This window comes from Equus quagga, chromosome 2, assembly GCF_021613505.1.
Source record: "Equus quagga isolate Etosha38 chromosome 2, UCLA_HA_Equagga_1.0, whole genome shotgun sequence".
Lineage (NCBI taxonomy): Eukaryota > Metazoa > Chordata > Mammalia > Perissodactyla > Equidae > Equus > Equus quagga.
Window position 1 is genome coordinate 30,128,454 of NC_060268.1, and position 14,692 is coordinate 30,143,145.

Sequence of the window (14,692 nt, forward strand, 5' to 3'; positions counted from 1 at the left end):
GAACACAATCGAGAGGGAGAGATTACTACTCCTCTACTGGAAAATCAGATTGTTTTTACCTATTGGAAGAAGAATCTAAACAGAAAATTTCCCTGCTTACTATGTTCTCCAAATCATAAAAAGACAGTTGATGGCTTAAAATAAGGCTGAATAACTTGGGTGAGATACGAATGTTTTCCAACTCATAAAAGGAATACGAAAAAGAGCAATTATTTCCAGAAGTGGAGATTACCAATGGCAAAGTTAATAGTGAGCATCTTGGTTACCTCAAGAGGCAGATTATGAGAAAATACATGGATAAATTGAAAGACAATAATAAACTGTTAACCTTGAGAGGAAAAGAAAATGAAGAAACCAGCTAGAAAGAAATAACTATAATTAGCACATATATATGCAACCTCATAAATCAACATAAATTCTGAATTAAGATTTTGTCCAAATCTTCATTCTGCTTAAGGAAGAGGAGCATTCTTAAGAGTGTGGTAACACCCAGTCCAATTGCTGATGCACTAAAGAAGCTGATTCTAAAATTCCAAATACAGGCTACATAATGGTCAGGGAAAAGACCTTATAACATTATTTATGAAATCTTTCTAAAATTCACTAGTAGTCTGAAAGATCTCTTCATTGCTGCCTTCATCTCTTTATTCCTGAAAGTGTAGATGACTGGATTCAGAAAAGGACTGAGAACAGCATCAGAAAGAGCAAGAAACTTGTCCATTTGGGAACTGGGATGTGGCCATGTATAGATAAACATGGTTGGACCAAAGAAAAAAAATACCACAGTGATGTGAGCTGACAAAGTGGAGAGGACCTTGAACGAACCACCTGAGGAATGTTTCCAAACAGTAAACAGGATAAAGATGTAGGAGATGAACAGTATGATGAGAGAGCCAACACAAAGGAACCCACTGTTGACAGTGACCATGAACTGCAATCTGTAGGTATCCGTACAGGCCAGTCTGAGGAGCCGAGGAAGGTCACAGTAAAAGCTGTCCAATACATTAGGACCACAGAAGGGTAAATTAACAATAAATGCTAGTTGAAAAAGTGAATGAATAATTCCAAGGGCCCAGGCAGCAGCCAGAAACAAAATGCACATTTGTGGGCTCATAATGGTCAGGTAGTGGAGAGGCTTACATATGGCAACATATCTGTCAAAGGCCATGGCTATGAGCAGCACCATCTCCACACCACCAATGACATGGATGAAGAAGATCTGAACAATGCAGCCTCCAAAGGAGATGACTTTATGCTTTCTGAAAAGGTCATAAATCATCTTGGGGGAAGTTGTGGAGCACGCTCCCAAGTCAACAAAGGAGAGATTGGCCAGTAGGAAGTACATGGGGGAATGTAAATGAGGATCAGTGGTCACAAAAAACACAATTAAGATGTTTCCAGTCATGCTTGCCACATAGAGCACAGAGGAAAACACCAGGAGGAGAAGCTGGATCTCCCACGACTGAGTGAGTCCCAGAAACACAAACTCAGAAACAATTGAGTGATTCCCTCCATCCATTGATCCAACCAACTGAGTTGTGGCTGAAATTATGAGAACTAAGAAAATGAAAAAGAAATTGTGATTGTTAGGAATGGTAGTGGTATTAATTATTTATGTTGCTCTGTTCACATTACAAACGAGAACTACCTGGTTATTTAATTCTTCACACTTGTGAAATGATGATGGTGATGGTAATATAAGCAGATCATATCATGATTGGAACTCTACAAAAAACCCCTCATATCCTAAAATTAATTAAATTAATAGGAAAAATAGGCAAGAACAGAAGCTTCAAAAGCGCCTGCAGCAAGAAACAGAATATACAAGCAAGAAAATACACTCACTTGCAAAGATAAGGAGACATAGGTGGAAATACTGTTAGCTAATTAGTCCCAAGGTTTTCCAAAGGGAAACTGGATATGTATACATATTGCATTTTACTGTACTTTTACATATCAAAACATTTCACATCTCTTTTATGGTCATTTTCATATTCTTCTCTCAAAACATTACATTCAGAGACAAAGGTTAGTGGAAATCTAAGATTAATAAACGGATCAATGTCTAGGAGTAAGAATTTCCTGGAACACGAGATGGGCCTGAATTAAGAAGAAACACATTATAGAATAGGATGTAGAGTGAGATTAAGATACATGAAACTGGGGAATATGAAACATCAGAACCAGGCAAAAGTAGTAAAAGAGAGAGCATATGGGCTTTATCAAGAGAGAATTTTATACTTTTTTATCATGTCACATCAGGTACACTGCTCTTCTAAATCTTCTACTTTTTTATTGAGATCAAAAACAGAATATAAAATTTACCACATTAACTCTTTTTAAGTGTACATTTCAGTAGTACTGTTAAGTACATTCACATTACATGCTATGAAACAGACCTCTAGAATTTTTTCATCCTGTTGATCTGAAACTCCATACCCACTAAACAACAACTCCCCTATGCCCCCACCCCATACTCCCTGGTAACTGCCGTTCTACTTTCTTTTTCTATGAGTTTGACTACTTTAGATACCTCATATAAGTGGAATCATACAGTATTGTCTTTTTGTGACTGGCTTACTTCACTTACCATAATATTCTCCATGTTCACCCACTGAATCTTTCCGGAAGTTCCCTGAAAATTCCACAGAACTTTCTACTGGCCACATTACTCAACAAAGTTCCCTCTGGAACCTACACCTGGCCCTGCAAGACTTTTATTAAGGCGTAATATACGTAAAAATATTTGAGATTTCACCCTAATTTTTACTAAAGCATATGCCTATTCCACCACAGGAAGTGACATACACCTGGAAATAGCTTCTGTTTGTCTGAACATATTAAGATGTCTATGGTCAGTGCTTGTAAACATTGAAATACTAAATTTTCTTCATCAGTGCCTCAGCCTCACTCACACACTCCCTTTTGCTGCTTGGTAGCATCTCCATTCTTTTAAAGTATTCAGTGCTTTCCTTTATTGTAACCTGCTCTGATATTTGATATCATCGTGATTACTGTGTCTGACATCTATTCAGGTGTGTTGTATCTCCAAGATCGTTTATATTTTTAAGAGTTTAGTCCATTTTGAAATGAGAGTAATGTTAAACTTCAGTAACTTTATAGGCGGGCACCAGATCTTTCTCCTTGGTTTGATCACATGTACCTAAAGCTGAGTCTAAAGGGTTGGTGCCTTCTAAGTTTTTATTATGCTTGTTTAGCTGGAGAAGGGATGGAGGGGATGGAGAGGATTCCATTGTTCTGTGTCCAAATACCCAACATACTCAATTCCCTGTAGAGAGTGAACCCTGAAAATAGCTCCTGAAGTTTTATTCCCTTGGAAGGTACTGGAATGCAAAAGTTTACTGACATTCTTCTCCTTTTGCAGACACAGCTCCAGAAATCTGAAGAATCTTCTCACGAAAACACATGTTCAGATTTTGCTCTCACCAATCCTAACAAATCTCTCTGACTCAAAACTTGCAGAAGCTTTTGCTGTGATCTGACCGTAATTCTGTCTCACCATTTCTGAGCTGAGTGTCTCCATACTCAATTAATCCAAATAATTTTGCTGTCAGCTCCTGAGCCTACTTTCCATAGTCCCAAGATACACGCCTTCTATAACCTCAAGTTCTTCAGTCATCAGACATGTGAGCCTAGGCTGGAGAACAGAGAACTACATGTGCTGCTGATTGCAAGAAGGACAGACAGAATGAAGAGGACTGGCGGATTGAAATGCACGAGTGAATGACTGAGGCACTGGGGAAAGGGCCCGAAATGCTCAGCAACTGATGAAGAAACATGAAGACTTTTGTGTGGGGAAGCACAAGTACCCAGTGGAATCAGACTGACACTTTGATCTAAGAGACGTTCTGGTTCACATTGACCTTTATTTAGATGAAAAACTTGAGACTCAGAAAAGTATACTGAATTGCTCATAGTCACACAAATGCCAGAACTATGGACCAGAACCCAGGTCTCTGAATTCCTGATCCAGAAGGTATAGATCCTGTAGAAAACAACCTAAGAAAGATGAGTAAAAAATGAAATTAAAAATGTGATTTTCTGAGTTAAAACTGACACTAAACATCAGTATTTACACAAACGACCTAGTATTTGAACTAAATTATTTTTCATGACAACCATAATTAAATACAAAAAAAGTGACCAATTAAACGTTAGAAGTAATCTATGTACAGAAATGAGATTAATCATTGCTGCCACAGTTTATGTGCTCACTCTTCTTATTTTGGAGCTCATTTGGAAGGACAGGACAATGGTAAAATATTTGAAGAACTATTTGTAATCCTATCATCATTTCTGCCTCTCTGTACTTTAATCTCCTCAAAAGGCAACAAAAGTTCTCAATTATTTCATTAGGCTTTCCTTGACAGTTCTAGTTCATAATGGTCAGGGTTTTATTTTTTTCTAACATCTGTAAGTCACAAACAATAAACTCATTGCAAAGACGTAAATTGCACATCAATAGCTACAATATTGCATGGTATACAATATATGTCATATGAAAATTAGAGAAAATTATTTGTTAAATGTGTGAGAAAAAAATGAATACAAATTCAAAGTAAGTACCAGTATTATCTAGTGAGGTCAAATATTTCAGGAAGAGGATGTAATACAATCTGTCCTTTTAATATGAGTGGTAAACACCATAATCCGTAATCTGTAGAATCTTTTGCTATTAATTATAGTGCTTGAAAATTTTGATTTGTATATCACCCAAAGTTCATAACTAGGTGTGAAAGTGAATAAATATTTACAGAATTTGAGGTTAGTTGCTAAGACCTCCACACGCCAGGAGCCATGACTCCAATGCTTTCCTCTCTCCACCATCTTTTCCAATAGATTCCACTTGAAAAGAGGAATATTTCTCATCTTAAACTGATAGTAATCATAACTAATATTCTCTGTCCATAGGCATCCCACCCTCTACAACATATATCTGCCTTGGGGATAGGAGGACACTTTCCTCTGCAAACCTTCATCCAACACTAAACTTAGTTTCATGAAGTTTGGCAATAATCTGAGAGGTATAAAAGGATAAGGAAGACAGAAAGTAGAAAGAAAAAACATAAAAAGAGTGAAAGACACAAGGAAAGGAGCAATTAGAGAAGAAAAGCACTATGAAAATAAAACGAAGAGAGACAGAGAGAAAAGAAAGCATACCAGGACAGAGGGAAGAAGTTCAGAAGAGTCCAGATAAAAGTAAATAGGAAGATCCAATTCCCATCTCTAATCAAGTGATTCAGTTCAAAAAGGCAAACGCCTTCAGTAGCTGCCCAGCCAGGCACAATTTCTGTGAAAATCACACATGATAATGAATAGACTGATTGCTTTTTACAATGCAATGCCAACGTAAATCATCCATAAATTATAACTGCTATTCTGATTTGAGAAGCGTACATAGAACAGTGAGTAGCTTGGGCTTTGAAGCCTATCAGGCCTGCTTGCAAATCCAGACTCCACTACTCACTTGCTATGTGACTATGTAGAATGTTACTTAAGCTCTCTGAGCCTCAGTTTCCTAATTTGTAAAAGGAGATAACCTCCCTTGCAGGTTGTGGTGGAAAGTGGGTGATATTATACATGTAATGTATACCTAATGCGGTGCCTATCACATTTTAGAGGAACAGTAAGTGGTACCTAACACAAAGAACCAGCAAGCTGTATGTCCCAGTTCTCAGTTCTAATTATCAAAAAATCCTTAATTCTGAATTCATTATTCTGAGATAATCAAGTGGAGCTGGTTAAAAGTTAGGTTTTCAGGTCTATGCTGGTGCCCAGTAGCCTGAAAGACTTCATTGGGAACATGTCTCCTAGAATAATTTTGCTCCTACGTGGGGACGCTGCTCAGGACTTGCCTTGTGAGAAGCTTACACTGTGATAAATAATAAGTCAGACCGTGCCATTTACCCCAACCCCTCCTCTCCAAACAGCCAAAGCCATTGATAAATTCTCACAAAAACTATTTGAAGGCTTTCTTGACCACCTCAGATAATGCTGGTCATTTGCATCTGCATGGGGGAGGTGGTGCTTCTAGGAATTTACGAAGATTGTGCTCATCCAGATAAAAATTTCATAAACTTGCCTAGGAAGAGAAGGGAAACCCACAAATACCTGCCTCCTAGGAAATAAGACTTTTGCTCCCAAACAGCCATTTTTTTCAAGATTCACTTAGCATTCTTCAGCCATAGCTGTTGCTAACCCTGTACAAGTAGGAAACACAAACATAGTTTATGCATGTCAAGCAATCAGTTATGGATGAAGATGGCAACTCAGACCAATGTAGTCCTAGTTCTGTTTATTCCTATTCTACCATGCCTTCCTATGTAATTTTCTATTAGTTAAAATGTATTTACCGAATATCTATTCTGTGTTAGTTGCTTAGAAAGACAATGCCTATCTAATAGTTTAAGTAAATATCCAACAGGTATAGTAAGATGAATGTCACAGGCTTGGTAATATGTGAGGCAAGTAGAAGGAGATTGCAGCTGTGGTGATCAGAGAAGACGAAGTGGAAAATACGGCATTGTTCAGAGCTTTTATAAATAGTAAATGCTAGAATATATAAAGACACTTTGAAGGATCATTTCAAACAGATGGTACAATATGAAAAATGACTGGCAAATTCAATACAATCTAAGATAAGGGTGAAGACTGCAGGCTGCCTGGAGAATGGAAATTGTTTAAGAGAACAGTGGAAAATAAGATGAGAAAGAAAGTTGACACTTGTTTTACCTGACCTAAGACTCTAACTTAAGATGACTGAACATTGTTAATAAATAAAGGAGCATAAAGACTTAGGAGCAAGAAATTAATGATGAGGCCAATGCTGAAGGAAGATGGCTTATTTTACAGTATGACAGATAATCTAGAAGGAGGGAATAAAAGAGAGAAGAACCCCAATTAAGAGACTGCTGTAATAGAGTGGATCTGACTGGAGAAAATCTTTATCACATCACCAAAATCTTCTCTATCCTTAGAACAGAGAAATTGTTGCTACCTGATTTCTATTTTTATTTTTATTCCCTTCACCTACCTGTTTTGCCAAGGGAGCTAAGAGATCAGCATCACTAATGATTCAGATATGGTCTCCTGAAGAGTCAACAAGATGCTATTCAGGAACATTACAGACACACACAAATAGCTGTATAAAATGATGTCGCAGTAACAGTGGAAGCTAATTACAGCCCCAGAGGGCAGTGACCAAGTGATGCTGCAGAGATCTGGGATTTCTAGTCTGAGCACTTGGCCTGGGAAATTATCGCCTATTATCATTTCAGTTTTCCCAGTGTAGCCAAGCAGAGAATCTCTTAATGAAAGGAAATAAGAAGTTCATAATTTTCATGTGACAAAAAGACTTATTGCTCTAGTCAGGAACTATTTTGAATCTTTAATTTATGGTGACTGAATATGCATTCTACAGAAAAGTTTATAGTAAATTTTAAAATTTTTAATCATTTTATGATAATTTGAATTAGACATATCCATCTTAAAAATGTGAAAATACAGAAAAGTGTTTTTAAAAACTTAAGGACAGAATTTTTTTAGCTTCCTTTAAAGAGAAAGAACATTTTAAAATGGGAAAATAAAGTGATTTTGGAAATCGATCCTTTTGCATTTTATTTTATTGAACCCTCAGAACAACATTGCAGAGCAAGTATTGTCACCACTGCATAATTTCATCCTATGAATTAAACCAAATTGTACGACTAATAAAACTTGGTTTCATCTTTAAAGCCAGAACTGAAAAATTATTCCTTATTCTTTTCTATGGCATACCTCTTTGACACAAATTATGTCAAATTACAGTACAAAGGTGCAATTTTGCTCCTTTATTTTATAAGTCAACATCAAAATATCAGGCAAGAAAAATCATCACAACAAAGAAAATTTTGTGCCACATCACTTTTGAAATTAGATACAGAATTATAGCTTAAGAGGGCAGAAGAAAAAATGTTTCCTCTTCTCTTCCTTCTAAGCCAAAGTAACCAGGATCTAATTAAATAAACCCTTACCTTGTTCGTTATTACTCTCCCCTCCAGTGCACTCAAGAACCACGGGAGCTTTCTCTCTATCTTCTATACCATCCATGTTTCCCTCTTGATTCTATCATTCCCCTCAGCTTTCCCCATGTATTATATCTCTCATCTTACTAAAATCTCGTGATCCAGCTTCCCTTTCTGTCTACTGCTCTATTTCTCTCAGTACTTTTGCAGCAAAATTCCTGAAAAGAGTTGTCTCTACTCTCTGTGTCTAATTCCTCTCCTTTTGTTTTCTCTCAAATCCACTCCAATCAAAATTTGCCCCCAGTCTCTGCACTAACACTTGTCTTTTAGTTCTCCCATGACCTTCATGTCTAAATCCAGTGATCAATTCTCAGTTCTCATCTTTTAATCACAGTTATTTCTTCCAATCTTTACACATATTTTCTTCACTTGGCTTCCCGGGCACCACACAATCTCAGCTTTTCCTACATATCACTGGGGGCTATTTCTGAGTCTCCGTTTATTATTATTCACTCTCTTTCTGATCTCTTAATGTTTGAGAATGCCAAGGTTCAGGTATCCTAACCTCATGTCTTTCCTCTCTGTATTCATCTTTAGGATATCTCATCTAGTACCAGGCCTTTAAGTAACATCTATGTGTCCATCTGTTGTTCAGATTTCTACCCTATATATCAGACTTGCTTTCCAGATGTCTACTTTACATTTTCATTTGGATATCCAATAAGCATCTTAAATGTAATTACACAAAATTGAGCTCCTGCTGTTACCTGCATCTCCCTCTTAAGTGATGACAAATCCATCCTTCCAGTTGCTTAAGTCGAAAAGCTTGGAGTCATTTCTCACACATGCAATATCCCATTAGTTGGCAAATCTTATTAGCCAGTCCTTCAAAATCTCACCACATCTTACCATCTCATTGCTACCAAAACCACCGTCTCTCTCTTCCTCAGTTTATGCAATACACTACTAATTTATCACTCCTTGGACCATTGCCCCAACATTTCTCAGACTTTTCTTAGCAGGACAATCAGGTATAAATAAGAACTTTAAATGGAAGTGATATTATGTCACCTCTCTGCTCAGAATCCATCAATAGCCCCTTATTCCTCAGATTAAAGCCAAATTCTTTACAATAGTCTAGAGAATACTACATGATTTGGCACCTCTTTACCTCCTTGAATATCCTCCTATTATTCTTCAACTTTTTTACATTGACAAAGTCACATTGGCCTTCTGGCTGATTCTTGAACACACCAGATATCTGCATTGCTAACTCACTGACCTTTATCAAACCTTTGCTCAATGACACCTTCCCAACGATATCTATCTTGACTACCCTCCTTAAAGTGCATCCTACTTGGCCAACTCTAGAGTTTCAGATTTGTCTTAGCCTACTCTATTATATTGCTATTGCACTCTTTTATTTTTAACTTACTTTAAAGCTTGCTTATTTTGCTTATTATGTATTCTCTGGATAATTCTACTGGAATATAAGCTATAAAATGGTAGAAATTATTTTTTTATATTTTATTTACTGGTGTATTCCAAAAGCCTACAGTAATGCCTAGCACTTAGTAGGCACTTGATATTTGCTACATGAATAAAAAAATGAGAGTGAGAGAGAGAAAACAGGGGAGGAGGACAGTGAGGGAGAGAAGGACTCTTGGGTTACTTGTTTTCATGACTGGAGAGAGGATATTGGAGGAGGACACAGTTTTCAGTAATGATCATGAGCACTGTTTTGAACGTATTCAGTTAAAGTACATATGAGGCATTCAAGAGGAGGTGTCAGAAGATATATTACAGATGGGTCTGGATCTCACAATAGACAAAGAGCATATTTTATGTAAATAATATAAAAAATCACAAGTCAGAAAGGAAATGATTACTCAGTAAATGGTACTGAGAAAATTAAATGATTTTGAAAAAATTAGATCATCTCTTATTTTTTAAATCTAAAATAGATTTTCTCGGGGAAAATCTATTTTAGAAATACATGTCATGGGGCCGGCCCCTAGCTGAGTGGTTAAGTTTGCATCCTCCGCTTCGGCAGCCCAGGGTTTCGTTGGTTCTGATTCTGGGTGCAGACATAGCATTGCTCGTCAGGCCATGCTGAGGCAGTGTCCCACATACCACAACTAGAAGGACCCACAACTAAAATATACAACCATGCACTGGAGAGGATTTGGGGAGAAAAAAATCAGACAAAAAATATCACCAACAGTTGTTAGCTCAGGTGCCAATCTTTAGAAAAAAATCATTAAAAAAAAATACATCTCATGAATATTCACTAGGTATTGCAATGGAAAAGGGCTTCCTAAGAATAAAACTCTGAAGTCACAATTAAAAAGCTTCATGGAGTTTAAGTTACAAAAACTGTCACTTTAGGGGCCGGCCCGGTGGCGCAGCGGTGAAGTTCACATGTTCTGCTTTTTGGCGGCCCGGAGTTCACCGGCCCGGATCCCGGGTGTGGACATGGCACTGCTTGGCACGCCATGCTGTGGTAGGCGTCCCACGTATAAAGTAGAGGAAGATGGGCACGATGTTAGCTCAGGGCCAGTCTTCCTCAGCAAAAAGAGGAGGACTGGCAGTAGTTAGCTCAGGGCTAATCTTCCTCAAAAAAAAAAAAAAAAGAAAACAAAAATTGTAACTTTAAAATTGCAGAATATGATAGCTAAAATTTAAAAGACACAAATTGGAGGAAACATTTTGGACACAAACATGGTAATAAAGGAGATAGTGTTGTTGACATATATGTGATACTGTAAATAAATATGACAAAACTAAAATTCTATCTACAGAATGTGACAATTTTTTTGCCTGCCCTGAATCACTTTTCCCCTTTCACAGATGGCTGTACCCTACCTCCCCTATTTAGGAAATGCTCCTTCTCAAATTCATGCATTGCATTGGAGGCTGTCAACAAGATAACCTTGCACCCTGACCACTGGAGTGGGTATCTGAACCAGACCTGGCCCATGACAGACCTAGCATGAAACTAAAACAATGCCAGTTAGGATTTCATTGGGTTTTAATAACCCAATAGGTTATTAAGTGGGAAAGAAAACCTTTCCATTGTCTATGAGATTGCTCTTCTGGAATGATTTCAAGTTGGAGTTATTTGCAGTCTCTCTCATCTCCCTGTATTATATATAAAGAAATCCATGTGCAAAAAAAGAAAATAAGGCTAATGTGCAGATATAAACAGAGTTAAAAGATATAGAAGGAGGAGAAAGAGAAACGGAGAAAAGAGCAAGAACAAAGGAATGAATGAGAGAGTAAAATCTAAGAAGGTGAAATTGAGTGAATCCCTGAGTCCACCAAGGTCGGCTCCACTATTAGACATCCAGATAACCTGAGTCGATATCTTCATTTTTAAAAATTAAAAAAAAAATTAACTGCAGTTTTAAAAAGTATAACACGAAATTTACCATTTTAAGTGTACAGTTCAGTGGTCAGTATATTCACATTTTTGTTCAACAGCTCTCTAGATCCTTTTCCTCTGGTAAAACTGAAACTACACATTTCTTTTCTGTTTTAGTTATTTTAAGCTTGTTTTGATTGGATTCCTGACACATGTAATTCAAAGAATTAAGATTAATAACAACATATGAACAGGTACAAGCATAAAAAAATTGAAGAAATTTAAAATAAGATTTTATCAGTTTTTGTCTTTTATAGTGAAAAAGATATTTAATAACTGATCATATTGATTGCTTTGGGATGGATACTGAGTTAGAATATTTCTCAGAAGGTACAAAACTTTGAGGAGCAAGAATAATGAAAATAAAGGGTTTAAAGCAATAGTATTTTGATTACTAATTCCAAATATATCAATCTATAAAAGAGGTAATCTGAAAGGTAGACAGAGGTATACACAAGAATTTTCAAGGCAGAGCAAAGAATTGAGGACAATCTGATTATTATTTGAAAACAATTAGACAATCTAACTTATTGTTGGATAGAAGAATAAGAAGTATAATATGTACTTAAAATTATTTTGTACTTCAAAATTTAATAATAGAGAATTCTCAGAATATTTCTCAAAAAGGCAGAATAAAAATGTAGAGATCAAAAATACTGATTTTGTAAATATGTATTTATATTTGGGCATAGAAAAACACTAGAAATAAATACACCAAGATATTACTAATAATTATCTCCATATAGTGCCTTTAAGTGTTTTACATTTTTTAATCTCTAACTTATAAATAAATTTCACATAGTGAACTTATTTTCTTTTTATTAGAAGAACAAATAATATTTTCTCAAAGAACTAAGAAAATAATGAAAGCATTCATGTCAGAAATAATTGAAAATACAGTCTCCTTAGAATTAGACGGGTAATTATCACTACTCTTTTGGCTGTAGATGACAGGACCAAAACTTAAACACATTTAGGTAAGAGAGAGTATGTACTGGATCATTTATTAGCTCAGCTAATAACCATATTGAGTGGAGGGCAAGAATGAAGCTGAATGCCCAAGACACTTGGAAGCAAGAACTTGAATACTGACAAGCTTCTCTTTTTAAATCCTGTAACTTCTTCTCTCAAATATCTTTGTTCATTATCCCAGAGTTGATTTTTGACAGCAGGAAACATGATTGCCAACAGTTTTTACATATCTACATAAAGGAAGAGTAAGTCTTGCTTTCTCTCTATTCTCAAGTCCAGTATCTTGGGGACAAGCTCAGATTTGGCTCATCTCAGTCAGAGCTTCGTACCTGTATCATTCAGCTGTGGCTAAGAGACACGTTTCTCTGCCCTGGTTCAGAAGTCCAACATTTGACCAAATAATAGTGGTCAGAGAGATAGGACCTACATGTCATCTTCTAATACTAGCACATAGTTACGAAAATAGAAAGACACATTTATCAGAAGAGGAAGGTTGCTGATTTGGGCCAAAAAAAACATTAGATGTCCACTAAACACAGTTATTTCTGTAGAGTAAAAAGAATAACCTTTAACAAAATTTTACTTCAATGGTACAGAAAATCTTCAGTCACTAATCAGTAGGGGAATATATTTTGTCAGAGATATAGATCTGACGGAAAGGCACAAAGAGAAAATATGGGGGGAACAGACATTTATCTAAATTGACAATTTATTTAGTGTCAATCAGCATTCCCTTATATAACCCACTCTGACACTAAAGAGACTCAATTTTGAAGTCTAGACAATGATAAATTCATCAAGGTAATGTCTTCTGAGAAACAAGCAATTGGCCTTCTCTAGGACATACTTTTTACCACATCATAGACAACAACACAATTTCTCAATTAAATTTTTAAAAAGAACCATGTTGTTTTAATCTGGGACACCTAAATATTAGTAAGGCACTTAAAACTCCTGATATTGAAGTAATAGAAATTTAATGCTATTCCAAGTCAGTAAGGCAACTTCAAACTACTTTTGTCCTTTATGAAATTCTTCTATAAATAATAAATTGATGGCATACTTTCCTCATTGCCACTTTCATTTCTTTGTTCCTGAATGTGTAGATGACTGAATTTAAAAAAGGAGTGAGAACTGCATCAAAAACAGCAAGGAATTTGTCTAGATGTGATGTGGGGTGAGGCCAGATATAAGCAAAGATGCAAGGACCGAAGAACAAAATCACCACCATGACATGAGTCGACAAAGTGGAGCGGGCCTTGGATGATGCACTTGAAGACAGTTTTCGAATAGTGATCAGGATAAAAATATAGGAGACAATCAATGTGAAGAATGATCCCAGAGATATAAATCCGCTGTTGGCTGTGACCATGAACTCTAACCTGTAGGTGTCTGTGCAGGCAAGTTTTAGGAACCGAGGAAAGTCACAGTAAAAGCTGTCTAACACATTAGGGCCACAAAATGGCAATTTTATAACAAAAAACAGTTGAATCACAGAGTGTATCAAGCCAATTATCCATGCAGCAACCAGAAGCAAAGTGCACATTTTTCGGCTCATAATAGTCAAATAGTGGAGAGGCTTACATATGGCAACATATCTGTCAAAGGCCATGGCTGTGAGCAGCACCATCTCCACACCACCAATGACGTGAATGAAGAAGATCTGAGTAATGCAACCACCAAAGGAGATGACTTTACGCTTTCTGAAAAGGTCATAAACCATCTTGGGCGTGATGACAGAAGAAACTCCCAGGTCATTGAAGGAGAGGTTGGACAACAGAAAGTACATGGGGGAGTGTAAGTGAGGGTCAGAAATCACAGTGAGCATAATGAGGGAGTTTCCCATCATGCTTGCCACATAAAAGGTGGAGGAGAACACAAAGAGGAGAAGTTGGATCTCCCAGGAATTGGTGAGTCCCAGGAACACAAACTCTGACACCACAGAACGATTTGTTCCATCCATTGATTTATCAGCTGAAATGTTTCTAGATAAAAGAAAATTAAAAAATAAACTAAAATAAAAATAAACTAAAATAATGTTCTATATTATAACAATTCAAGGACATTCATACTGTGAAGATTATATATCCTCTCAATTCTTTCTCAGAGTTATATCATCACTAAAAAAGCATTTTACCTGTGATATCTAAAGCAGATGAGTCACTTCCACATGCAATATTCTTATCACCATGGCTTCCAGGTCTATTTATCTATAAACAAGAGAATGGAACAAATATGAAAACATAGTAATTATGTGTAGCAAGGACTGGGA

At 36.5% G+C, this 14,692-nt stretch overlaps 2 protein-coding genes across 2 annotated transcripts; both read right to left on the reverse strand.

Moving 5' to 3' along the window:
• Positions 1-580: 580 nt before the first annotated feature.
• LOC124235996 (olfactory receptor 4F3/4F16/4F29-like) lies at positions 581-1,519 on the reverse strand. The gene has a single exon (XM_046654596.1). It carries the CDS (start codon positions 1,517-1,519, stop codon positions 581-583), a length of 939 nt encoding a protein of 312 aa, XP_046510552.1.
• Positions 1,520-13,444: 11,925 nt separating this feature from the next.
• Positions 13,445-14,395, reverse strand: LOC124235936 (olfactory receptor 4F3/4F16/4F29-like). The gene has a single exon (XM_046654486.1). The coding sequence runs from the start codon at positions 14,381-14,383 to the stop codon at positions 13,445-13,447; it is 939 nt and encodes a 312-aa protein (XP_046510442.1). The 5' UTR covers positions 14,384-14,395.
• Positions 14,396-14,692: the final 297 nt, after the last annotated feature.

Bases quoted from the DNA above. Each gene is read 5' to 3' on its own strand.
- LOC124235936 (XM_046654486.1), bottom strand. From the start codon at position 14,383: ATGGATGGAACAAATCGTTCTGTGGTGTCAGAGTTTGTGTTCCTGGGA.
- LOC124235996 (XM_046654596.1), bottom strand. From the start codon at position 1,519: ATGGATGGAGGGAATCACTCAATTGTTTCTGAGTTTGTGTTTCTGGGA.